Source organism: Populus alba, chromosome 5 (genome assembly GCF_005239225.2).
Source record: "Populus alba chromosome 5, ASM523922v2, whole genome shotgun sequence".
Classification (NCBI taxonomy): domain Eukaryota; kingdom Viridiplantae; phylum Streptophyta; class Magnoliopsida; order Malpighiales; family Salicaceae; genus Populus; species Populus alba.
The window spans coordinates 8,818,376-8,844,489 of record NC_133288.1 but is presented as its reverse complement, the minus strand read 5'-3'; the positions used below and the strand labels follow the sequence as shown (position 1 = coordinate 8,844,489).

At 36.4% G+C, this 26,114-nt stretch overlaps 5 protein-coding genes across 5 annotated transcripts; 2 read left to right on the top strand and 3 right to left on the bottom strand.

Annotated features, from left to right (window-relative positions):
* Positions 1-170: 170 nt before the first annotated feature.
* Positions 171-2,337, bottom strand: LOC118029903 (uncharacterized). The gene is made up of 3 exons (XM_035033873.2): positions 1,626-2,337; positions 810-937; positions 171-523 (listed from the first exon to the last, which is right to left on the bottom strand). The coding sequence occupies exons 1-3, from the start codon at positions 1,857-1,859 to the stop codon at positions 376-378; spliced, it is 510 nt and encodes a 169-aa protein (XP_034889764.1). The 5' UTR covers positions 1,860-2,337; the 3' UTR covers positions 171-375.
* A 308-nt stretch (positions 2,338-2,645) lies between these two features.
* Positions 2,646-3,376, bottom strand: LOC118029904 (uncharacterized). The gene has a single exon (XM_035033874.2). It carries the CDS (start codon positions 3,289-3,291, stop codon positions 2,911-2,913), a length of 381 nt encoding a protein of 126 aa, XP_034889765.1. The 5' UTR covers positions 3,292-3,376; the 3' UTR covers positions 2,646-2,910.
* Positions 3,377-5,726: 2,350 nt separating this feature from the next.
* LOC118029905 (DNA-directed RNA polymerase II subunit RPB1) lies at positions 5,727-14,876 on the top strand. The gene is made up of 15 exons (XM_035033875.2): positions 5,727-6,023; positions 6,816-7,079; positions 7,524-7,823; positions 7,903-8,061; positions 8,266-8,427; positions 8,519-8,739; positions 8,825-8,966; positions 9,048-9,383; positions 9,479-9,765; positions 10,142-10,400; positions 10,477-13,529; positions 13,649-13,720; positions 13,831-13,884; positions 13,995-14,158; positions 14,659-14,876. Exons 1-14 carry the CDS (start codon positions 5,940-5,942, stop codon positions 14,113-14,115), a joined length of 5,514 nt encoding a protein of 1,837 aa, XP_034889766.1. The 5' UTR covers positions 5,727-5,939; the 3' UTR covers positions 14,116-14,158; positions 14,659-14,876.
* A 3,516-nt stretch (positions 14,877-18,392) lies between these two features.
* LOC118029906 (ATP-dependent DNA helicase Q-like 3) lies at positions 18,393-24,451 on the top strand. The gene is given in 20 exon segments (XM_073409357.1): positions 18,393-18,532; positions 18,617-18,772; positions 18,869-18,999; positions 19,189-19,272; positions 19,715-19,855; positions 19,982-20,016; positions 20,381-20,464; positions 20,609-20,697; positions 20,838-20,990; positions 21,103-21,199; positions 21,500-21,503; positions 21,630-21,779; positions 21,901-21,993; positions 22,069-22,134; positions 22,232-22,362; positions 22,799-22,908; positions 23,023-23,150; positions 23,543-23,649; positions 23,785-24,206; positions 24,209-24,451. Coding segments are annotated over 19 exon segments (2,340 nt in total). The 5' UTR covers positions 18,393-18,532; positions 18,617-18,618; the 3' UTR covers positions 24,370-24,451.
* A 295-nt stretch (positions 24,452-24,746) lies between these two features.
* On the bottom strand, positions 24,747-25,975 carry LOC118029907 (uncharacterized). The gene is made up of 3 exons (XM_035033883.2): positions 25,718-25,975; positions 25,328-25,592; positions 24,747-25,202 (listed from the first exon to the last, which is right to left on the bottom strand). The coding sequence occupies exons 1-3, from the start codon at positions 25,839-25,841 to the stop codon at positions 24,986-24,988; spliced, it is 606 nt and encodes a 201-aa protein (XP_034889774.1). The 5' UTR covers positions 25,842-25,975; the 3' UTR covers positions 24,747-24,985.
* Between the last annotated feature and the right edge of the window lie 139 nt (positions 25,976-26,114).

The following is a 26,114-nucleotide window of genomic DNA, read 5'->3' as shown; positions in this document are numbered from 1 at the left end:
TATACTAATATTAAAAATAATTAAAAAAAAAATCATTAACAGAAATGTTAATTGAAAAACAACCCCATTACATCAGTACAGATTTGTCTGAATTATCACGTGTACTTTCTTCATCCATGAAAAAGGTTGAGAGTAGCATCTGAAGCTACAAGGGAACAACTTAAAAGGAGTGTCTGAAAGCACATTTATTCAGAAGTAACGCATCTCACGATGGTTTTGGTGTTGTACAATTCCAAACCATCAGCTGGAGTTCAAGCATTGTCACAGCAACTGCAGGACAAGCAAATCTAAAAAAAAAACAAAAGTACAAATCATCCATCCCAACCAGCTTCAACAAAATCAAGCAATCTAATTGAGAGAGGAGCACCAATGGGACTAAAAAACACCTAAGGAGGTAGGATACAGGGGAGTTGTGGGCTTAAAAGAAAAATAATTGGGAGTGTAACTGGAAGATCTTCTTTTCGGAGGATCCTTGGACTTGATGGCGGGCTGGTTCAAGTATGCATATTTGCTCTTTGTCCACCTGCACACGTTAATTAAAAGATCATCGTTCCGGGATGGAGAGAACATGTCAAATCTTATTTTCGACGAGAATCAATAACCTCTGTTTCTCGCAATCAGAATAAAGAGAGGGAACAAAATCTAAAACAGTAATAACCTGTTAGTCAATAAAAAGTTGATCAAGAACACCTCAGTTGCTTCCACTACTAGACTAGTTCGAGGAAATTCTAGTCTTAAGAAGGTTAATTTTAGTCTCATCATCAACAAACTTGTACAGAACCACAGGCACTTCAAGAAGTTTAACTCACCAGTCCTTTATTCCCACACGCACTTCATTGTTCCTGGTATCTTTGCCGCTACTGAGGCTTGTAGTGTCGTTCTCTTTAGCACCATCATCATCCTTCAACGACTCTTCAAATTGCTTATAGCCATCCTCCTATATCAGATGGAACAAACTCTCAACGTGCTAATCAAGCATAAGAAAATTCAAATGCCAATAATTGAAGTCTACGAATTCAAAGAAAAAACATATCAATCGACAAGCTAATCCTGTTGTCCATAACTTAAAGTCGTAAAATTGCAGCAGCAAAGTGTTTGGTAATCATATTAGTTTTACATATAATAGTTTCCAAGTTTTAACCAAGTGAAATGTATTGGTGGCTTTTTGGTTTGTTCACCAGTGGGTAACAAAAATAGCAAGACACCCATGTCGATAAATTCATTACCACACCAGCTGCTACACTTGATCTCTATGAAAGGGCATCAGCTCAAAATTGAGGTTTTGCAACCTCTATGAGTTCATCCCTGAAGGCTATTTGAATTAGCCTTACAAATCTGAAACGTTTGCTCCCTCACTGAGATTTCTTGTCCATCTAATAAGTTGACAATCAGCCGCTGGTCATAGGCAGGTAGCTTGAGAACAGGAATTTATTAGATTGAATCTCAAACAATATTAGCTTCTTAGCTAGGAGTTAAAACATGTCTTAAGATTGATTTATTTTGTTCAAGTGAACCAAAATACTCTCACAATTGGAACAGTCATTGATATCTTTTCCTCCTCTTATATTTTAGATACCCAGGAACTAACGAATGAAATGTTTCAAATGTTAGTTATATGATCTTACAGAGAGATTTCTAGCTCTGATACGTGCAGCAGCCTTGATAGCAGCAAGGAAGTGATCCTCCTCCTCAGTAAGCTTTTTCCTCCAAAACTTTGCAATCTCTTGCTTTGTGACACTCTCAGTAACCTTCTTCCGAACCCAGAACCTTGGAAGGGGAGGGGGAGGGGGTGGGGGTGGGGGTATTGACTGTGTTGTCTTTCCACAGACATCTCCAGTTTCCACTTTCGTTTGCTTCATCTTTAGGCAGATCAATTGTCAATTTTCCACTACTATCAATGAGATCACAAAAGAGAAGACTGTCAAGATATAAAAACCAAAGCCATGATGAGCTAATTCCACAACCAACCCACAAGAGCTACTGATCCAACCTAATTTTCCAACTGACCGGTAGATTGGCAATCCAGTCACAATTCTTTCTTGTATTCACCACTTTATTTTTTCATAGAAAGACCAGGTTAGCTGAGTACATAACAGCACAAATTGGGTCCTACAGCTTAACACAAGAAAAATTGACTGGTAGGTACAGCCCCAGATTCCCAAATTGACAAGTGATACATAAAATGATGTTTGCCAAAACTAATTCAAACCAGCATTTCGTTTCCCAAGTTTACTTTCATGGAAGTAACCATATCCCTTCCATGATATAGAGGCATCTGCCAAAACCCACATGTCAAAACCTCATAGACATAATGGAAGAACATGCTGCTTCTAAAATCTAGCTTTAACCTGATGGAACAATAAATATTAACAACATTGGTGTCCCTCAACCTTGATATCCCTGAAATTCAACCAGTATAAAGCCTTCCTTCATAAGAAATCGACTAGTGTGTTCACTGTAATCTCATAACCGATAAACAGCAACAATTTGTCATAGATCTATTACATTACTCTTCCTATATATCCTGCTCTTTTAGAGCCCTGATTTCCTCAGAATAATTAAATTCAATTGTTGAGATAAGAAGCAATTGATTTACATCCATAGCACCAATAAGAATCACAACAGCCATAAATAGAACACTAGATTCCCAGAAACAAAAGCTTTATTCTTTATCGACAGGTATACAAAAAAAAAAAAAAAAATTCCAAGAATCAAAGATCATCAAAACATGATTTTAACACTACAAAAAAAATTCACATCGAATTTGCCACTAGTACAGAAACAACAGCAATAATCAAGGGCCCACGAACTCAAACCACCAATCCATCTAAAACCCCTCCAAACCGTACAAATCCTACACAGAAATCAACGACTCAAAAACCCAATAAGCCTCAATCAATCACGAACCCTTCAAGTTTCAGAAGCAATCCTGAGAGCCTTAGTCTTGAACCTATACCTAGGAGCCCTTGGGATAGCCTGACTAGGACCAAGACCAAACTGACCAGGACTAATAGTTGAAGGCTGCCCATCATCATAAATATAACCAACAAGACAGCCACAGTTATTACACTTAATCTTGGTTCTCTTTCTTTGAATGCCCCAGTAGTTCACCGTCTCAAAAAATGGCCTGATCTTGTCTTCTTTTTCAAACCTGAATTTTGTCGAGTCTATTGAAGAAAATGAGAGGGTGCCTTTGTTTCCAGCTTCAAAGTAGAAGTCTTGTGGGTAGAGATGGGCTGTGTTTAGATTCAGGTTTGTTCCACATTCTATGCAGGTGTAGATGGACGCCATTTTTGGAATTTGTTTTTTTTTTTTTTTGGCTTGGAAGAGAAGAGAGACTTATGTTTCCTGGTTTCGGTTTTGGCAGATACGTTAAATGAATGATGAAAGGAAGTGGAAAGGAAATTTCAAAAGCGCGTCGTTTGGAAGCTTCCTTTTGACTATGGAATTGGATTGATGTGCTAATTGCATCAGTGGTCCTTGAGGTATTTGTTGATTTTTAGATTGGTCCCTCTCAGCCTCCATTTCTTTTTTTTCTTTTTATAACTTTGATGTGGAAAATTCTTAAAATGTAATTTTTTTCAAGAATTTATTTTCTTATGATATTTTCACTTAATTCTATAAAACCATCGCTCTTAATTTTAAAATTAGGCAGTACCGACTACACCCACCGTGTGTATATGATGATGAATATAAGAATTTTTATTTTTGAGTTTCAAATTGTACATTATATAATCTATTATCTAAAGAGCCCTTGAAATCGTCTAATTGGTTCAGGACTAAAGTGACAAGGAACAACAGTTAAAAGAAGCCCACGGGAAGAGGAGCCCAGCTATAAAGCCCACAACAAACAACGATATTTCAAAATATTTTTTATTTGAAAATATATCAAAAATATATTTTTTTATTTTTTAAAAATTATTTTTAATATCAACGCATCAGAATAATTTAAAAATATAAAAAAATATTAATTTAAAACAAAAAAAATAAAATTTTTTAATTTTTTTTAAAAACACATTTAAAACGTAAAAACAAATAAAACCAGTTAAAGTCTAGATTCAGAATATCTCTTGATATAAAATTAACTTAATTGAATGATTTTTTTGAATAATTTCAGTTGGAAATTTTAAAATATGGTTCATTTTTATTTTGGTTTTAGATTTTAGAAATTGACCATAATCAAACTAAATTGAAAAATTAAAATAAAAGGTCCATTAAATCAAAACCAACTTAAAGCCTATTAATTCAAATTAGGCTTATTTAGTTTTAATAAATAACAAATAAATATAAAACCCAATCAAACCAGACTAAAATGGTTGGTTTAATTCTTTTATTCAACCTGTACTGTTAAAAATTTTGAAACCCAATCAAAACCAACTAAAAGCCTATTTGATTCTATTTTTTATATAGTTATACATATAAAATATTATTTTTACATTTTTTTTATAGGAATGTAGTGAATCAAATTGATATAACATTGAGCATAATAATCAAAACTTATGATCCAATTGTGTTTCACACATGGCCAGTTTTTGGCATTGAAATGGGGTATTGTGAGCTTGGATTTTTTTTGAATCAGGGCAATAAATAATCTCAGATTCTAAATTTGGGCATGAAAATGATTTTTATTTTTTGAAATTTATACGTCCAATAGGCATAAAAAGATTGATATCTTGGTCAAAATATATTGATTTCATCCATGAAAAATGACTTTTGACGAAAGACAGAAAATAACATTTATTAAGTAAGTTTTTTGTATTTTATGGAGATGAATAATGTTAAACACCATAAAAAAAAATTTATGATAAAAAAGACACTAAAAAAATACTTATAAATTGATAAGTTAACATGATTTATAAATGGCCTCACAAAATCATGATCCAATAGTTTATGTCAATTTTTAAATTATTTTTTATAAGATATTTAGCGTTACTTTGTTGAGTTTGGAGAAAAATTATCAAAATCTATCTTAATCTATGATGCGAGTCAAAATTAGAGTATATTAATCCAAGTTAAAATAATATCAATTTTTTAAACATTAAAACAACAATTATTTTGATTTTTAAAAAATTAAAATTGAGTTTTACTTGAATTTTAACGGAATTAAGATTAACAGGGTCAATTTTTATTAAATTTAACATGATATCCACCAAAATATCATTGAATTAATCCATTAGGCTAACTTTAGCAATACTAGGTTGGAGTAAGCTTTTTAATAGATATCCTTTTTCTCTGTACCAAAAAAAGAAAAGATATTGATGGAGTCCCAATTATAATTTACAATATTTTTTTGTTTTGTTTAATATTTTTTTTTTATTAATGTGGTATCCATATTAGCTTAGCTTATATATATCTTAATTAATTTTATAAACTAAAAAATTAATAACTATAAAATTTCCATCAATTATCATATCAATAACCACAAAGCTTAAACTTAAAACCATTAAAAAAGCCAACTTCTTGTCCTAGCCTACAAGATAGATTTGTTCAGTACAATTTCTATTGCCCACTCAATCCATTTCCCACGGGACCTTGCTTGGACCTAAACTCGGAGTCCAATTTAGAAATGGATAACCATTCGGATCAGACAGCGGGCCTAAACACCGAGTACACCACCTCAGCCTCAAGCAAAACAATGCGCACCCCGGCGAACGTTAGCACAATACACCTCCCATGTTCAGCCTCGATTTCTCTATAAATATAACCCCTCTAGTTGGCCTCTACATTTGTTTCGTGAGCTCTCGCCTCTTCTTTCTCAAGAGAAAAAGGAGCAGATCTCCTTCTCTGCCCCCTTCCCTCATAACTCTCCACCAATTAAAAAATCCAAACAAAGTTACTGAAAAGACAGTCTACAAGTTAAAACAAAAAAAGACGAATTTGATTATCTGAACTTCATTTGAATTTTTTTTGAAACCCTAAGTTTCGTTTGGATCGCAATCATGGACACGCGATTTCCTTACTCGCCAGCAGAGGTTGCTAAAGTCCGTATGGTTCAGTTTGGCATTCTCAGCCCCGACGAGATAGTAAATCTTCCCGACTTCTACTCCTGCTTCTTTTTTTCTCGTTTTTTTTTAACTCTGTTTGGTTGCTGAGAAAAAGAACAGGAAAAAATAAATTGAAAATACAATTGTTTAATTACAAATGTTAGCTCAAACTGTCACGGCTTAAATTGAACACGAATTAATGCTAGGGTTTCATGGGCATGCTTCCCTGTGTGTGCATAAGTTTTCAGATAAAGTCATTAGGAATTGCTATTTCACTCAATAAGAAAATAACAATGAATTCTAGGTTTTCTGAGCTGTGTTCTGTTTGGTTGCTGAGAAAATCTTTGGAGATTTTTAATTAGTGGTACTAGTTCACTGGTTTGATGATTTTTTAGCAGGGAAGAAACCACTGTCTGTTCTAGGTTTTGTGATATTGCACCGTGTGCTGTGTGAAATTTTTGTTTTTTTTTAGCATGTTTGGTTGTCGAGAAGGAGAAAATAAATGGAATTGTTTGTAGGTAGAAGTACTTGTTGTTGTGAATCTTACTTCATGGAGTGATTGAGTCCTAGGGTTTTTGGTATTGTTTGTATGTTTTAGAGATATTTTGTTGATGGTATTGGTTACACTATGGATTTGTCAGAAGGAAATGAATCAATGCCTAGTCTGTTCTTTATTTACTAAGAGTAAAAATGATCGCTGAGAAAAGTATTTGATGTGTTAAATTAGCAGTACTAGTTAACTATTTGCTATTCTAAGCTGGGTAATGAATGAATGTAGGGTTATGTAATTTTGCTTGCTTATGTTAACTCCTTTTTTGTTTTTGTGTGCAGAGGCAAATGTCCGTGATACAAATTGAGCACAGTGAGACAACAGAAAGAGGAAAACCAAAGCCAGGAGGATTAAGCGATCCGCGGCTGGGTACTATTGATAGAAAGATGAAGTGTGAGACTTGCACGGCAAATATGGCGGAGTGTCCAGGGCATTTTGGACACTTGGAGCTTGCCAAGCCCATGTTTCATATTGGGTTTATGAAGACTGTGCTTAGTATCATGAGATGTGTTTGCTTCAATTGCTCGAAGATATTGGCTGATGAAGTACGTGAAGCCTCATTTATAGCCTCAATTATGCAATTATGTCTTTGAATTTGCATGTTTTATTTGGTTGTCAAAGTTGTTGATTGATTTCTGGTTTTTAATGTTGTTGGGATGGGGTCTTAGGTTACAGTTATTATTGTCAGAGGAGTACATGTCTGAATTGATTAGCTGTAAGTTTCAGTATTAGGGATGCTGAGTATTTAGGGTATTGTTGGTAGAGATGAAGTCCAGTTATACGAGTACGAGTTTTCCATAATGTGAGTTTTGCTTGTAGCCAGATGTTAGCATTTTCTTTTTCCCAGATAGTGGTTTTGGTTCTGGGATTGGATTTCTTTGTTAATCGAGCTGTGTAAGTTTTGAAAAAAATGTTCTCTTATAAGATTTTTTCCAGGATGTTCATGTATGAGTAACTGTTCTCTATATTTTGTTGAATTTTACTTGCAGGAGGATCACAAGTTTAAGCAAGCCTTGAAAATAAAGAATCCCAAAAGCAGGCTTAAAAAGATTTTGGATGCCTGCAAGAATAAAACTAAATGTGATGGTGGGGATGAAATTGATGTTCAAGGTCAAGATAATGAAGAGCCAGTTAAAAAGAGCCGTGGTGGCTGTGGTGCTCAGCAGCCAAAACTCACCATTGAAGGTATGAAGATGATTGCAGAGTACAAGGTTCAAAGGAAGAAAAATGATGATCAGGAACAGCTGCCCGAACCTGTGGAGAGAAAGCAGACCCTTACAGCAGAAAGGGTAATCTTTCTGCATTCAGAGTTCTCATACCTCATCGACTTTGGGGCATGATGCTAATTTCTCTTATTTGATACTGCAGGTCTTAAGTGTTTTGAAGAGGATAAGTGATGAGGATTGTCAGTTGCTGGGCTTGGACCCTAAGTATGCACGTCCTGATTGGATGATTCTCCAAGTCCTACCAATTCCACCACCTCCAGTGAGGCCCTCTGTGATGATGGATACATCCTCCAGGAGTGAGGCAAGCCTCTTCCATTTTTTTATTTTTTATTTTTTTATTAATGCTGGATCCTTTCAAATAATGGCTGATAGTAGGTCATCTTCTTTGCTTTTGGTTTTTTTGTTTTGTTTTTCTTTCTTCCTATTCAGTAAATTAGCATCCTCCATGAAATTTTAACCTGTGAGTTCTATGGTGATTCTCACGTGTTATTTTTTCTGAATCCAGGATGATTTGACTCATCAGTTAGCAATGATAATTCGACACAATGAGAATCTGAGAAGACAGGAGAGGAGTGGGGCACCTGCTCATATCATATCCGAGTTTGCACAGTTGTTGCAGTTCCATGTAGCTACATATTTTGACAATGAGTTGCCTGGACAGCCTCGGGTATGGGCATGAACACAAACATGTATATGTACAAGTCTGAAGTGAATCTGCAAGATTTTATTTACCATCTGGCATGTTCTTTACTTTGCAGGCCACACAGAGATCAGGGAGACCAATTAAATCTATATGTAGCAGGCTTAAGGCAAAGGAAGGCCGGATTAGGGGTAATTTGATGGGGAAACGTGTGGACTTCTCTGCACGTACAGTTATTACACCAGATCCCACCATTAACATTGATGAATTAGGAGTACCATGGAGTATTGCTCTGAATCTCACATATCCAGAAACTGTGACCCCTTATAACATTGAAAGGTTTTTATCTTCTCAAACTTTATTTTTTTGCCCCCATTTCCTTTATTTTTCTTGGTTTTTGGTTAAGGATGATTTTGTAAAACAGGTTAAAGGAGCTTGTTGAGTATGGGCCACATCCTCCACCTGGTAAAACTGGTGCTAAATACATCATAAGGGATGATGGACAAAGACTCGATCTTCGCTACTTGAAGAAAAGTAGTGATCATCATCTGGAGCTCGGTTACAAGGCAATGTCTCATATTTGACTGGTTTTTAATCAGTTTTTTGTTTCTAATCATCTGTATTAGACTCTTACATCATGTTTGCAGGTGGAGCGTCATTTAAATGATGGTGACTTTGTCCTCTTTAATCGTCAACCCAGTCTCCATAAAATGTCAATAATGGGGCACAGAATCAAGATTATGCCATATTCTACTTTCCGCCTGAACCTGTCAGTTACTTCACCATACAATGCTGATTTTGATGGTGATGAAATGAATATGCATGTCCCACAATCATTTGAAACTAGAGCAGAAGTATTGGAGCTAATGATGGTGCCTAAGTGCATTGTGTCACCTCAATCAAACCGACCTGTAATGGGAATTGTACAGGATACACTTTTAGGATGCCGCAAAATCACCAAGAGGGATACCTTCATAGAGAAGGTGATAGTCAAGATTTAATATTCCAGCTACCTGGTCATGTTAATGGTGTAGTTTTCTCTTGAACAGCAAACTTTAACCTCCATTATGTTTTGTAGGATGTTTTCATGAACATCTTGATGTGGTGGGAGGATTTCGATGGGAAAGTTCCTGCTCCAACAATTGTGAAGCCACGACCACTTTGGACTGGGAAACAGGTTTTTAACCTTATCATACCCAAGCAGATTAATTTGATTAGAACTGCTGCCTGGCACATGGATTCAGAGAGAGGAATGATCACTCCAGGGGATACATTAATCCGCATAGAAAAAGGGGAGCTGCTTTCTGGAACTCTATGCAAAAAAACGCTTGGGACTTCTTCTGGAAGTCTTATACATGTCATTTGGTATGCATTAGTTCTTTACAGTATCTGGTTGATATCCCAAATTTTTTGGCCTGCATCTTTAGGCTTTTTAGATATCTTGTTAAAGATTTAAAATTCTGGTCCTCTCATATAAATTTAAAAATTTTGAGCGGATAGTCAATACCATTGTTTAATTGCTCTATGAACTCTTTTGCTTTTAAAAAATGCAAGTGATTGGGGAATAAGAAAATAGAGGTTTTACTTTTGGGCAAGTAATGTGCTGAATGACTGATGATAGTACTCACCAGTAATGGTAGATTATATGCATTTGATCTTCTAATTGATGTTGATTTGAACACCTATTTAAAGATGAATTTAGAAAATTGTGGTGCTTCACGGCTTTTGTCCATGTATACAGGGAAGAGGTTGGCCCAGATGCAGCTCGCAAATTTTTGGGGCATACACAGTGGCTAGTGAATTATTGGCTTTTGCAAAATGCTTTCAGTATTGGAATTGGAGATACCATTGCTGATGCATCAACAATGGAAAAAATTAATGAGACTATTTCAAATGCAAAAAATGAGGTGAAAGATCTTATTAGGAAAGCACAGAATAAGGAGTTGGAGGCTGAACCTGGACGGACAATGATGGAATCATTTGAAAACAGAGTGAACCAGGTATCCTGATTCTGTATTCATTCTCTTATGCTGTGCATTTTAGTGTGCTTTTAGTATAACAATTGCCATTTTGCAGGTGTTGAATAAAGCTCGTGATGATGCAGGAAGCAGCGCCCAAAAAAGTTTATCTGAGAGTAACAATCTCAAGGCAATGGTCACTGCTGGATCGAAGGGGAGTTTCATTAACATATCACAGATGACTGCTTGTGTGGGGCAGCAAAATGTTGAGGGTAAGCGTATACCATATGGTTTCATTGACCGGACGTTGCCTCACTTCACCAAGGATGATTATGGTCCAGAAAGTCGTGGGTTTGTGGAGAACTCATACTTGCGTGGGTTAACCCCACAAGAGTTCTTTTTTCATGCCATGGGTGGTAGGGAAGGTCTCATTGATACTGCAGTGAAGACTTCTGAAACTGGCTACATCCAGAGGCGACTTGTGAAGGCCATGGAGGATATTATGGTCAAATATGATGGTACAGTAAGGAACTCATTGGGGGATGTCATTCAGTTTCTATATGGGGAAGATGGTATGGATTCTGTCTGGATAGAATCACAAAAATTGGATTCTCTCAAAATGAAGAAAGCAGAATTTGACAGGGTATTTAGATATGAATTTGACGATGAAGACTGGAATCCTACTTACATGATGACCGATCACGTTGAGGATTTGAGAAATATCAGAGAATTGCGTGATGTGTTTGATGCTGAAGTTCAAAAACTTGAAGCAGATAGATACCAACTTGGAACAGAAATTGCCACCACAGGTGATAATACATGGCCAATGCCTGTTAACCTCAAGAGGCTTATCTGGAATGCACAGAAGACTTTCAAGATTGATACAAGAATTGGAAGGGTTTCAGATATTCACCCAATGGAGGCTGTGGAAGCTGTTGATAAGCTTCAGGAGAGACTTAAGGTTGTTCCTGGTGACGATCTGTTGAGTGTGGAAGCCCAAAAAAATGCCACTCTCTTCTTTGGAATCTTGCTTCGCAGCACTTTGGCCAGTAAAAGGGTGTTGCAGGAATATAGGCTCAGTCGCGAAGCATTTGATTGGGTTATTGGTGAGATAGAATCACGATTTTTACAGTCATTAGTTGCACCAGGTGAGATGATTGGTTGTGTTGCTGCACAATCCATTGGTGAGCCTGCTACTCAAATGACCCTCAATACTTTCCACTATGCTGGTGTTAGTGCAAAGAATGTCACTCTAGGTGTTCCTAGGTTGAGGGAAATTATTAATGTAGCTAAAAAAATAAAAACACCTTCACTTTCTGTGTACCTGAAGCCTGAATTTAACAAGACAAAGGAGAAGGCTAAAAATGTTCAGTGTGCTTTGGAATACACCACTCTCCGAAGTGTCACACAAGCAACAGAAGTGTGGTATGATCCTGATCCCATGAGTACTATAATTGAAGAGGATGCTGACTTCGTGAAGTCATACTATGAAATGCCAGATGAAGAGGTTGCACCGGAGAAAATATCTCCCTGGTTGCTTCGCATAGAGTTGAACCGTGAAATGATGATCGATAAGAAGCTAAACATGGCTGACATTGCTGAGAAGATCAATCATGAGTTTGATGATGATTTGACTTGTATCTTTAATGATGACAATGCTGAGAAACTGATTCTTCGTATCCGTATCATGAACGATGAAGCTCCAAAGGGGGAGTTGAATGATGAATCAGCTGAGGATGATGTTTTCTTGAAAAAGATTGAGAGTAACATGCTGACTGAAATGGCTCTTCGTGGTATCCCAGATATCAACAAGGTGTTCATTAAAAATGCCAAGGTAAGCAGGTTTGATGAGAGTGAAGGATTTAAGACTACGGAGGAGTGGATGCTGGATACAGAGGGTGTCAATCTCCTGGCTGTTATGTGCAATGAAAATGTTGATGCCCGAAAGACAACAAGCAATCACTTAATTGAAGTTATAGAAGTGCTTGGAATTGAGGCTGTTCGTCGATCCCTACTGGATGAATTGAGAGTTGTCATATCGTTTGATGGATCTTATGTGAATTACCGGCATCTGGCTATACTGTGTGATACGATGACCTACCGTGGTCACTTGATGGCAATCACTCGTCATGGTATTAATCGGAATGATACTGGGCCAATGATGAGATGCTCATTTGAAGAGACTGTTGACATTCTCCTAGATGCTGCAGTATATGCTGAAACAGATTACTTGAGGGGTGTCACCGAAAATATAATGCTGGGCCAGCTTGCACCAATTGGCACTGGATATTGTGCTCTTTATCTAAACGATGAGATGTTGAAGAATGCTATTGAGCTCCAGCTCCCTAGTTATATGGAGGGCCTTGATTTTGGCATGACACCTGCTCGTTCTCCAGTTTCTGGGACTCCTTATCATGATGGGATGATGTCTCCCATGCTGATGAGTCCAAATCTCCGCATGTCACCTACTGTAGATGGAGTGGCCTTTTCGCCTTATGTTGGTGGAATGGCCTTTTCTCCTAGTACATCTCCTGCTTCAACATCTATTGGCTACAGCCCATCATCTCCAGTCTACAGTCCTGGATACAGTCCTACTTCACCTTCATACAGCCCTGCCTCACCAAGTTATAGCCCCGCTTCCCCAAATTATAGCCCAACTTCACCCACTTATAGTCCCAGTTCTCCTAGTTATAGCCCAACTAGTCCTGCCTATTCTCCTACAAGTCCATCATACTCCCCCACTTCACCAAGCTACAGCCCCACTTCCCCGAGCTACAGCCCCACTTCCCCCAGCTACAGCCCTACTTCCCCAAGCTACAGCCCCACATCCCCAAGCTACAGCCCCACATCCCCAAGCTACAGCCCCACTTCACCTGCGTACAGTCCCACTTCACCTGCATACAGCCCCACATCACCTGCATACAGCCCCACCTCCCCATCATACAGCCCCACATCTCCTTCCTACAGCCCCACATCCCCATCATACAGCCCCACATCCCCATCCTACAGCCCAACCTCCCCAGCCTATAGCCCAACCTCCCCTGGCTACAGCCCAACCTCGCCAAGTTACAACCCCCAATCAGCAAAATACAGCCCATCACTGGCATACTCACCTAGCAGTCCAAGATTGTCGCCAGCCAGTCCTTACAGTCCAACATCTCCAAATTATAGGTAGGCACATGACAATTTATCGGTAGCTTGTTCTCCAACTTGTTATTGCATTTCAGTTTGGTGAACTATTAGTATCATGCTGCTGCTAAATCTTTGGTTTTTTTATCCTTTTGTTGCAGCCCAACATCACCTTCTTATTCGCCAACATCTCCATCATATTCCCCTTCAAGTCCGACCTACAGTCCTAGCAGGTAAGTCTTAGTTTGCCTCCACTTTGTGTGCTGCTAGTGATTTTGACTGGATTTTTCTTACCATAACTTTAATCACGTTGCACTCTAATGCTTCTATTTGTTTTCCCCAGTCCATATAATTCTGGTGTCAGCCCAGACTACAGCCCAAGTTCTCCACAGTACAGGTGGGTCCCAGTCCACTATCCGATTTTTCAATCAATGTATTGAGTCGGCATTTAATCTAAATATAGCAACCTGATGAAAATCTTTCTGCATTGTTTTGTATTTCACGCAGTCCAAGTGCAGGATACTCACCAAGTGCCCCTGGGTATTCGCCATCATCTACTAGCCAATACACTCCTCAAACAAGTACCAAGGGTGACAGGGACAAGAAGGATGGCAAGAGCACTCGATGAGACATAACATTTAATGAAGGGGCTCAGTGAGTAGTAAAATCAGGTTGTTATTCAAACTCTTGGCCTGTGTATTGGATATAAAAATTTTGTCAACATTGGTGAAGTTTTCTGAATTATAGTGTTGAGAGGTGCAGTATACAACATGGATTTTGAAGTTGTTCGTAGTGTCTCTGAAATAAGATAATGAATGAGCTATTTTATTCTCAGTGCCTAAAATAGTTTGTTTTCCAGACTTGAGAAGTAGTTTCTGGTCCAAGTACTGATGGCGAAATCAATCCTGGTTTCCGAACCCTCATTTACTCACAGTTTGTGATCTATTCTATCAGCTCTGTAATGCTTGTCTCTGTAACAAGTATTCTGTCAACTTCTTAGATTCTCCTTCAGTAATGCTAGACAATTCTTGGCGATGATTCATGCATGGCATTTCATCTTTTTGAATGAGAACATTTGACACCCAAATGAAAGTCTTAGAATTAGGGAATGGTATGTGCACTTCTAGGATAGCACAGCCTGATTTGTGCTTTTATTTTGTTTGATTTGCAGATTCCAAGAAATTGGTTGGCCTTGATCTGGAAATGTCAGAAGCTGCAGGTTATCCATCCTCCATAGATATTTATTCCATAGTTTCCGTGATGTTCAATATTCCTATATAATAGTGTACTCTGTTTTAAGTGGAGCTGAATTTTCAGAGTAAGCTTATTGACTTTTGATGAGTGGGGTTTGAGTTTCTTTCGGAAAATATGGTTACTTTTTCAAGTGTATATGGTTCTCTTCTTCATTTGGTGTATCTCCATGGTTATAGAAGTAACACGCTCCAGAAGTTTCCACACTTATCTGGTGTAATTATGTTACTGGAAAGCCATTTTTCTTGGTGTTGATAAAATAATGAAAGGCTAACTAAGCTAAAAAAAAAAAGGAAAAAAAATTGACACAAGGGGGTATTAGTTAAAAACGAACTTAAAAAATAGTAAAAAAAAGAGACAATTCAATGATTATAATTCTGACCACCAAACAAATTAAAATTAATTTATAGTTGTTGTAAGCATCAATGTAGCTTAAAAATCAAAATATAATTTGCTAAAATTAAAGGGATGGATGATCTAATAACAAAAAAAATAACAAAAAAAAAATAGAGGACAAAAATGTATTTTCCAAATAACTTACAGGCTCTTATTCATGTTATTTTTATTTTTTATTTTGGCTCTTTATTTTTTAATTCAATCATCTTTTTCTAAAAAACATATGCAATTGATGTTAATTTAATCTTAAAAAAACAATAATCATGAAAAATAAAAGTTCAAAGTTAAATTAAAAATTATTTTTAAAAAAAACATTGCTTCAATGATAATGAATAATGATTGATTTACACTATAAAAAAAGATTTTTAATATATATTAGATATGTTGCTTGTGTTGTGTTTTGCTTTGGAAAGAATTTTTTTTTTTTTTATTAAAAAAATGATAAGTTAAAAAGAATTAAGATCTCAAGTTATTGATTCGAGTAATAATTTAAATAATATATATAAAAAATAATAAATAAATTGATAAAAAAATATAAATATATAAAAAAACATTCCTAGGTTTATTTGGATTATCAAAACAATTTAATAACCTAATTGAAAAAGAAAAAAAAAAGAAAAGAAACCTAAAATAAAAAAAAGCATAAAACATGAGAAGAAAACCAAGCAAACCTTTGGTCTTAAAACACCAACTTAAAGTTCTTAAAACACCAAGTTATAAATAATTGAGTTATAAGCAAATGTGTTGATTTGAGTTTATTTAAGACTATGATTGCAGTTTGTTTTTTAAAGTATTTTTTTTTCAGAAATATATTAAAATAATATATTTTTAAAAAAATTATTTTTGATATTAACATATCAAAATAATTTAAAAATATTAAAAAAATATTAATTTGAAGTTTAAAAAATAAAAAAAAAATTAAATATTTTTAAAATATAAAAATAAAGAGACCTTTCATGTTAGCGAACTCAGATGATTCGCGATGGCGAAGTGTTTTGACTTTGTGAGGAATAGAAATGTAGTGGATGGTACAAGAATGACCTTTGGTCTGTGGACGAAGCTACCCTGTGATTTGAGTTGCAAAAGAGAAAAAAAACAAAGGCATCCAAAACAGGGAACAAATTAGCCAAGCGTCAAGCTCTCCTGCTGTCTGCTCCCAATTTATTTAATCTTTATTTTATGGGATGGAGGTTGCTATCAAAAAGTCAGATCCGCTCCCTGGCACTGATCTCTTGGAGTGTGGTTCTTTTATAGTATTTTTAGCTTCGGCCGGCAATGGTGGTGGTTTCTTTCAGGCATTAGTTTTGTGCACTATGCGACGCAATCCTTGACGAAGTCAGGAAAACCAATATCATTAGTTTCGAAAGCATCAAATAAGCTTCTGGGTTTTCCCATCCGCCATAAGACTACGTAGTAGTTAGCAGAGCAAGAGAAACCAAGAAGCAATTTCTCTCTTGATGGGGAAACAAAGGAAATCAAAATTCAGTGTCTTCGCCTGTCTTCCGCAAGCGGCATCTCCTATCACGTTCCAGAGTCCACCAACCAGCCCTCGCACGTGCAATACCGACAGAGGTTTCTCTGGACGGATCGTATCGCTTGTTCCAAAGGAGGCTAGAAGAAAGGCTAGGAGTGGAAGCTTTGATGATGCACAAGAGCCCTCATCCCCAGACGTTTCGTGCACGGGCAAAGTCAATAACAAAAGCAAGAAAAAACCACAAGCAACTAAGTCAGACTCTAGTCCTAAACCAACACTGACGGTTTTCAAAGGAAAGAAACAAGGTCTGCAATCTGATACCTCTCGTGGGAGGCCGACTGTTGCAGATAACCCTCCTTCTTTAGGTCACATGAAGCAGTTCTCGAGCAATTGTGGCGTGTTAAGAGATTTTGATTGGAAGGCTCATGATGTTTCAGGGATGCCAGATAACTCAAATTATACTTCATATGATGAGAAGAACGGAGATAAAGAGAAGGTGTTTATTGTAGTGGAAGTGGACGACGAAGACATTCCTAGAGAGCCAAAGAAACAAGTAGAATTGTGGAGGAGAAGAAGCAGGACTCCTCCTGGACCTCTTCAATTGGAGAAACAAGCACGTTGTTAATGTTTTTGTACCCAGTTTAATTTGTTCAAGTTTATTTCAACAGCACGAGCCTCCTCATGAGGTGGTGATCACGGTGGTGCAGGAAGGAGGTGTTCGTGGTCGTAGTAGTGGAGGTGGTAATTGTGTTGTGTTTTCTTAATAAGCATAGCTTGTTAGTTTTAGTTGCTGCATGCTTGGCCATCGAAAGAAAGAAGGCGACTGATAAGCAAGATCCACGCTCTCATAAAAAAAAAAAAAAACGAAAATAATAAAAGGGCGTGGACCTAAGAAACGATTGTAACTACTTCAAGCTATCATGTATGTGTCATTGACACGAAGAGTCGCAATTGTTGCGAAAATATATTATTCCAAACTTACGGTCTCCCTCTCTTTTCCTTTGCGCGAAAGCATACTCTTAAGAAATCGTTTGTTTTTGCAGAGGAAAAACTATCTGATTTGTTAAATAACTTTTGTTTTTGTTTTTATTATATTTCATGTATAATTGCATTTTAAATTTTAATTTTATAAAAATTAAAATAACTTGTTTTTTATGTGTAAAAATTCGTCTCGAAACAATTTTTAAAATAACATGTATTTTTAAAATCTATTTTTTTTAAAAAACCTCAACTAAAAATATTTTTTTTAAACCACAATTAAAAAAATTACTATAATGCTAAATACACTAAATACCACTAATTAATCTTTAAATTTACTTTAAAGAAAATACACAAATATTAAAAATAAAATGAAATCACTTTCTATCATGTACAATGAAAATAACTTCACTTTGGGTTTTACTTGTAAATTACTTGTTGTGTGTTCATTCTTTCTTCTACCTTTTTTTCATAAATCTTTATATTTATCTTTTTTTTATATATATATTTATAAATCATCTAACATAAATTTTTTCGAAATCAACAACATTACGAAATAAAAAAAAACCTCACATTTCTTACACCACGTTTGATATTGAAATCTAATAATAATCAAGAGGTTTAGGATCACATGATATTTGCAATCATCGTCCAATAATTACAAAAATTGCATTATCATTCAAGCAACACAATTTTCAAATGAAATACATTTAATTGCAAAATGAAATCACTACAAAAAACATTTTATCAGGTACATTTTAAAGTATTTTCAGATGAACTTAGGATAATAATATAAAAAAATACCTATCTCCTTGGATGCTGGCCACAGACCAACGAACGACCTGTCAGCCTAATGGGCAGATTACAAGAGACAGAATTCGCTCTTCCTAGGAACATAAAAAGGGAGAAAGCAGGGGAAATACAAAGAAAAAGAAAAGGAATAAAGGTAATAAATAATACGAAGGTCTGTCCGTCTTGATTCTTAATTTCTTGTTTGCAGATTATTATCATTATTATTTTTATTAATTAGACATGAAGAAGTCATCGTTGCCAATGGTGCAAAACACAAGCAGCAAGGATGAAAAGAGAACAAGAAAAGAAACACTAGTGAAGCTGTTAAGATGGCATTTCGGGTATCAAGATTTTAGAGGCAAACAGTTAGAAGCCATTGAGGCTGTTTTATCAGGTCTTAAACACACACTATTACTCTTACTATCTCGAAAACAAAACCTCATGTTGCCCCCCTTTTATTTATTATTATTTTTTTAAAAAAATTTGGCAGGGAGGGATTGTTTTTGTTTGATGCCAACTGGTGGAGGGAAGTCAATGTGTTATCAAATTCCTGCTCTTGCTAAACATGGGATTGTTCTTGTCGTGTCTCCTTTGATTGGTGAGTAAATTCTTTATATTTTTGTTAATTTATTTAAGCTGTTCTCTCTCTTTTTTTTTTTAGATTCAACCCTAATTTGTCTTTTCCTTTTCTTTCATTTTTTTTTTTTGCTTGCAGCCTTGATGGTAAGTTGAGCATGCTGGAATTTAACTCTCTTGTATTTGGTTTTTTGGGAAGAGTTTTCTTGGGATTTTGATTATATTTTTTTTTAGGAGAACCAAGTGATCGCCTTGAAGGAGAAAGGAATAGCAGCTGAATTTCTTTCATCGACTCAAACATCAAGTGTTAGAAATAAAGTGAGTTTTGGTGTGTGTTCTTGCCCTTTATTGGTTTTCAGAACCGTTATTTTACGATGTTTTTGATGAAAGTATGTACGTTGGTGATGGGCTCTTGTGCCGTATTGGGTTTGGGAATTGTGATTTGTCAAGTCTTGGCGTTGAGATGCTTGTGATTGTTTATGAGTTGTGGTTTTCTTAAACCTTGTGTTGTTGTAACTAGAATGTATTAGATATGGGGAATGTGTCATAATTTGTATATATCAACGAGCACTTAGCTTGATTTTGATTAGTAGCTAGGAAACAGGATTTTATTTCATGGATTGCCTATTCTAATGCCATTGCTTGTTTTGCTTGCCTGCTATTTTATTTTTTCTTTTAACTTTATAATGTCTATAGGACATTAACAGTTGAAAAGATATTATATTTATAAATTAATGACCGTCTTTTTTGGCACTGTTAGATTCACGAAGATCTGGACTCTGGAAAACCATCTTTGAGGCTGCTGTATGTAACACCAGAATTAATTGCAACACCAGGATTTATGTTGAAGCTGACAAAGATTCACACCAGAGGGTTGTTGAATCTCATTGCCATAGATGAGGTGTGAACTTAATTTTTTTTTATTATTTTAAATGATGAAAACTTAGATATTCTTTATATTAACAAAGGTTTAACTTTGAGACTCATGTCTATCATTCCAACTCTTCTTCTCTCTGATAAATTTCAGGCACATTGCATTTCGTCATGGGGTCATGATTTCAGGTGCGTAAGTAGTTTGAGTAATGAAGGAGTTGACTTTTTTCCCTATTCTTTCCTTCTACCAGAAGGACAATTTTGTTCCATTAAATGTTTGTGCAAGGTATTGATGTGATTTTTGTCAATAGAGCTACTAGCAGGGCTAGTTTGTGTGCATAGCACAATTTGCTTCAATGCAGTTACGCAATCAAACATGTATATAAATGTAATAAGAAGTTTGTTTCCCTGTCTTGAGTGTCGAGTGATAGTTATTCTTGTATGAAGTAAAAAAGTTGGAATTTCTTGGTACTCTTTACTGAACTTTTGCATCTTGGAATTTTTTTAACTATGTTTTATCTTTGCCTATTTTCTAACTTTTGGCTTTGAATAGGCCTAGCTACCGTAAGCTTTCATCTTTGAGGAATCACCTTCCAGATGTACCAGTCCTGGCTTTGACAGCTACAGCTGCTCCCAAGTAGGTTTTTAGAAGAACTGGATTTGTTCTCTACTCGCAACAGTCTTACATCACTCTAAATCATAAGAAGAGATAACAGTTTCATTTTCTGAAGAAGGGAGCAGAGAGCTTTAATGATTCTATAGTTGTTATTTTTATCTGCAGAGTTCAGAACGATGTGATAGAGTCATTATGTCTGCAAGACCCTTTGGTTCTCAAATCTTCTTTCAATCGTCCAAATATTTATTATGAAGGTGGGTTCTGCTAGCTTGTTTCAGGAATGAAAACATATTTCATAAGCTCAAGTTTATCAGCTAGAATATTCCAAACTAAACCTCATTCCCAACCCGTGTCCAACTGCATGTGCATCTAAGTGGATTTCTCAATAGTGCAGTTCGATACAAAGATCTTCTGGATGATGCCTACGCTGATTTATCCTCTGTACTCAAATCTTGTGGGGATGTCTGTGCAATTGTTTACTGCCTTGAACGAGCAACCTGTGATGGCTTGTCTGCTCATCTTTCCAAAAATGGCATTTCCTCTGCTGGTAGTTAATATTCTCTTACACTTCTTTTCCCTGGGAATATTTTTTATTTAATTTTTTTTATGACAGGTGTTAGTGATGGTATACTCCCTTTTCACACTGGGGTTTTTTTCAGCTTACCACGCTGGCTTGAATAATAAACTGCGGAGCTCAGTTTTAGATGATTGGATTTCTTCTAAAATACAAGTTGTTGTGGCCACAGTGGCTTTTGGGTATGATCTACTCTATAATTTATGCTAAGCTAACAGGTATTAGCATTCTATTTTTTGTGCGCAACCTCCTCAGCTGAGAGTAATGTAGATCCCTCAATTTTTTTTTCTTGCCATGCTAACTTTCAACAGGAATGGTAAATGTACTCTGAAAATGGAAGCCTGTACATCATTCTTGTATTTTTTTTCCTTTTTGAAGTGTTTTATTCTAGATTGTGATGGTTTTGTTTGCTTCCCTTGTACTCTTCTGTTTGGAGCTGTTCTGGTGAATGCCCGGTAATTGAGACATTGTTGTTCCTCCAGGATGGTATGCAATCAAATACTCGTGAATTCATTGAGCCTTGAAATCTGGAAATTTTATTTTGTATATTTCTGATATATGGTTAAGCACCTATCACGTGCTTCTAATGACATTATGATCAATATTTTCTAGGGTATAGATAGAAAAGATGTTAGAATGGTTTGCCACTTTAACATTCCAAAGTCAATGGAGTCCTTCTATCAAGAATCAGGTAGAGCAGGACGTGACCAGCTTCCATCCAAAAGTCTCTTGTACTATGGAGTTGATGATCGAAAAAAGATGGTATGTTCTATGGTTTCACCACTTCCCTTGTAGTTATTGGTTTACTTATTTATCAATAGTTGCATCTTGCATGTGCTTGTAAAGGAGATATTTTGCTAAATCATTGGGAGCTGTATGACAGGAGTTCATTTTAAGAAATGCTGAGAACAAGAAGCTGCAGTCCTCAAGTTCAGGGGGCGAGTTGTCAAAAAAGTCCCTCACTGACTTCAATCTGGTGAGCGTCAAGTCATTTTGTTCTGTACATACTCTGTGCTACTAGATACTCAATGCAAGATGCAACCACATTCAGATGATTGAGTACTGTGAAGGTGCTGGATGCCGTCGGAAAAAGATTCTTGAGAGTTTTGGGGAACAGGTAATGTGAGCATGGAATTTTTTTTTCCTTCATGGACCTCGCAATGCCTTTCTCTATCAACACAAGTTAGGGTACTTATTATCATTCACCACAGCAGGTTTCTGCCACACTATGTAAAAAATCATGTGATGCCTGCAAACATCCAAATCTAGTTGCCAAGTATTTGGAGGAACTTACAACTAGCATTGCTTGTCAGAGAAATGGTTTTTCTCGAGTTTTTATGAGCAGGTGCTTCTCTTTTGTCCATATTATATAGTATTTTGGTGTATCAGTTATTGTAAAGTTCAGTGGAAACATAAAAATTCAAAATTGAAATTACAGAGGAACTAAGCAATCTGGTCTCCATAGAAAAGAGACTTGTCAAGAATCTCAAAAAATGGCCGTGTTGTTATCTTAAACCTGAAGTAGATTTACTTAGAATGCAACCATTTTTCCATGTGGACTTACCCTTGCTTTTGTTCCAAGCTACCAGGTTTCCATTGTTTTAAGTTGGGATGAGCCTAACCTATTTCCGGCTTTCAAATGTTCTCATTTTCCGTTGCCCCCCTGCAGCATTTTATTATTTTCCTACTAATAGTTAGGAATGCGTTGCTCTTATTTACTTAGTTAATCTTCAAGTTTTAGAATACCTTATGAGCTTGATTCATTCTTCTCATTTATTCAGGTCCACAGATATGATTGATGAAGAATTCAGAATTGATGAACAAATCTCTGAATTCTGGAATCGGGATGATGAAGCCAAAAGTTCTGAGGAAGATATATCTGATTTTGATGGTGAATAAATTTTGTAAAATTTCAATGTTTATGCTGGGGGTGGTTTGGGGGTGTTGTAGAAATTCTGAACTTCTTTTTTTTATTATCTCATATGTCAAGTTTCTTTGCTGCCAGATGAAACGGAAGCTGTCAAGAGCCTACCTAGATCAAGATTGTCAAGAAAATCAGGAGTAGATGAGAAGATTGAGTTGCTGCAGCGTGCGGAAGAAAATTATTATCAGAATAAAAACTTTGATAAACTGGTCCGTCCTTTAATATTTTTTGTCCTTGGAAAATTACCAGCATCTATTTTTTTTCTCTCTTACTGATCGTAAGCAGCAAGGAGTAAATGCAATTGATGATTGATTAGAATGTATGGTAGTTTCATTTTTTCTGTTGGGATTGTGGCTATCTAGATTGATGGGTGAAGTATCTTCGAGTTCTAAAATTTATGCTCTATTTGCTTTCTGGAAATTTCGGTGAGTGGAGTGTCTAAATTTGTGCCATTGTTATCTCTGTTTAATTAAGACAATAGTTGTATTTCTTTGTTATGTGGTTCACAAGCAATTCAATCTGTTTCATGACCATAGTTCTACAGTCGACCATCTAGCAACTTCTTTTTCATGAAAATTGATTTTCTTTTATTTGTGAGCAGAAAAATAAAGTTGACAAGAATGCCATATCTGAAACACTGAGAGAAGCAAGCAAGCAAAGATTATTAAATGCTTTGAAGCTAGCTCACCAGCGGCTTGGAATCTTAAAGTAAGCAGACCTTTCCCATCGCCCATGGCATCAGATCTGTTATTTGATTAGCATACAAGAGAACTTTTTTAATACTTTTGATTGGGAGAAAGATAACCATGATAGATTTTAATTTGTTTATTCTCCCCTTTGCAGCATTGAACTTGATACATCGGCCTCCTTCCTTGAAAATGAGTGCTACAAGAAGTACGGAAAGAGTGGGAAAACGTTCTACTATTCTCAGGTGGCAAGTACAGTAAGGTGCCTATCATCGACAACTTTGGTAGAGTTAACAAATCGGCTCTGCCCTGGCACCCCTTCCGTTCCTGTGTCTAAAGAACATCCTCCTGAGACACCACCATCACCCTCGCTTGAGCAGAGGCCACCAGAAACTACTAACCTAAAACGCCAGAGTAGCTTTAAATCACCCTTGCTTGAGCAGAAGTCACCAGAAACTACTACTCTAAGACTCCACCATACATTTCAATCAGAAACTTCGATGAATACTTCACCATCAGAAAGTTCCAGCCTGAGTTCAAAGCTGCCATCCATTCCGTCCTTTTCCGAGTTTGTGAACGGAAAAAAGGAAGAAGGCAACCATGCCAATACATCACAAAACCAATCACACGTGAGACTGGAAAAGACCGGAGAGAAGAGGCTGAGGTTGCATTAACTCAAATTTTGGAGCTTTGTTTTTCTCTCTTCGTAGTTATGTACACACTAGTAGTCGGTCTGGAATAATCTTGTTATAAATTCTGATCAAGGATAAAACATTTTTTTTTAACTAAATACGTATTTGGTAATTATAAACATCCTTTTTCAATAGTTTCTTATTTCAGAGAGCCAAAAAGCACTCTCTTTGATTTTTTTTTTCTTTTTAATCTTTTTGTAATATACAAGTTGCAATACCTTCCTAAAATATAATCCAGAAATCAATATATGAAAGGAGGAGGAACGATGCCTCCCTGATACTGGACTGGGTGTGACCCTTGCTCTTGAACGCGAGAAGGGTAGCCTTTGTGGCCCCTCAAAATAACTTCGATGGTCGGAGAATTACTTTTTCATTAAATTCTTTAACACCATCAAATAGATTTTGCAAATTAAATAAAATTGAAAGATTGACCGGAAAAATAAATAAAATAAATGAAACTATGGTCAATAATACCAAATCTGATAGAGAATACAGGCCAACAAGCTCACCCTACAACAAATGGCGCGTAGCTAGACAAGACCCATCGGGAATCAAGAACAGCTAAGAACTACTGCATAAACTTTGACCTTTTTTTCTTTCTAGCTTCAGAGCACAAATTTCTTCATAGTAAAAAGCTTCTCTCGCTCGTTATTTTTTATCCATTTACTAAATACACCTCGTTGAGTACATGGTCACAGGAGAATCCATGAAGGGAGCACCGCAAACTCTAGGATGATCGCTCTCCACCCCATAGTCCAGCATCTGATGGCCCTCCAAATCTTCATCATGATCACAAACGAACTCGGGGATTTTTACTTCATTTCTCCTTATATGGTCCCATAAATAATCAATCCTATTGATATACCTTAGCTTCCCATACAACCTGCCACAATATTGTTTGTGTTGGTTTATTCACGTAAGCCAGAAAGCTAAAAATGCAGCCAAATACCGATACCCTTTGAGAGAAAAACGCATCAGTCATTGTGAAAAATATTTCGTTGTTCTTACCTGCTGCCGAAGTGAAGACGGCCAAATGTGGCAAGGAAAAGTTTGGCTTGTAGGCTGGGGTGGACAAAGTAAATTGCCTGGAGATTATCCCTAACGTTGATTGGTATAACATCATAGATTGATCGGAGGGCTGATATTCCTGGAAAATCCTCACTCTTTTGTACTTGCGTGTGAAGGTACAAGACCGAAAATGGCTTCTTCTTTAGCCTAGGAAAGATGTTCTCCTCCAAATAATTCTTGAGTGCATCCACGCTCAAGAACCGAGCTGCAAAAGTAAAAAATCGAAACCATAAAACAGCAAGAAATAAAATAAAATAAATTATTAAGCACATTCGGCACGACAATATTTGAGAGGATTATTTTTTTGTTAATGTTAGAGAAGTTACTAACCAGATAAGAATTTGCCGATGATTCGAAGGACTTTGTGGCCATTTTTATCCCTACCTTGAAATTTGAAAATCTCCAATTTTTCAACAAGTTGTTCTTGGTCAGACAAAGAGATGTGGGTGCACATATTTCCTCTTGCTTTGGTTTTCTTCAACCGACTGATCTGGTTGTGTCTGAATGTGTGAAATACAGAAGGGAGAAACAAGGATAAGAGTGTTATGGGGCTATGATGTTTGAGACGGAGAGGAGAGCGGCAATAAAGGGAGGAAGGTTAGAAAAAACAATGGATGAGCAAAGAGAAGGATATTCTAAGGAATCTTCCATTTTGGACCAGATTGAGTTTTGTTCTGTTTTGTTTCCAGTCCTTTTCATCGTTTGGAAATTATTTGAGTTCATTTAG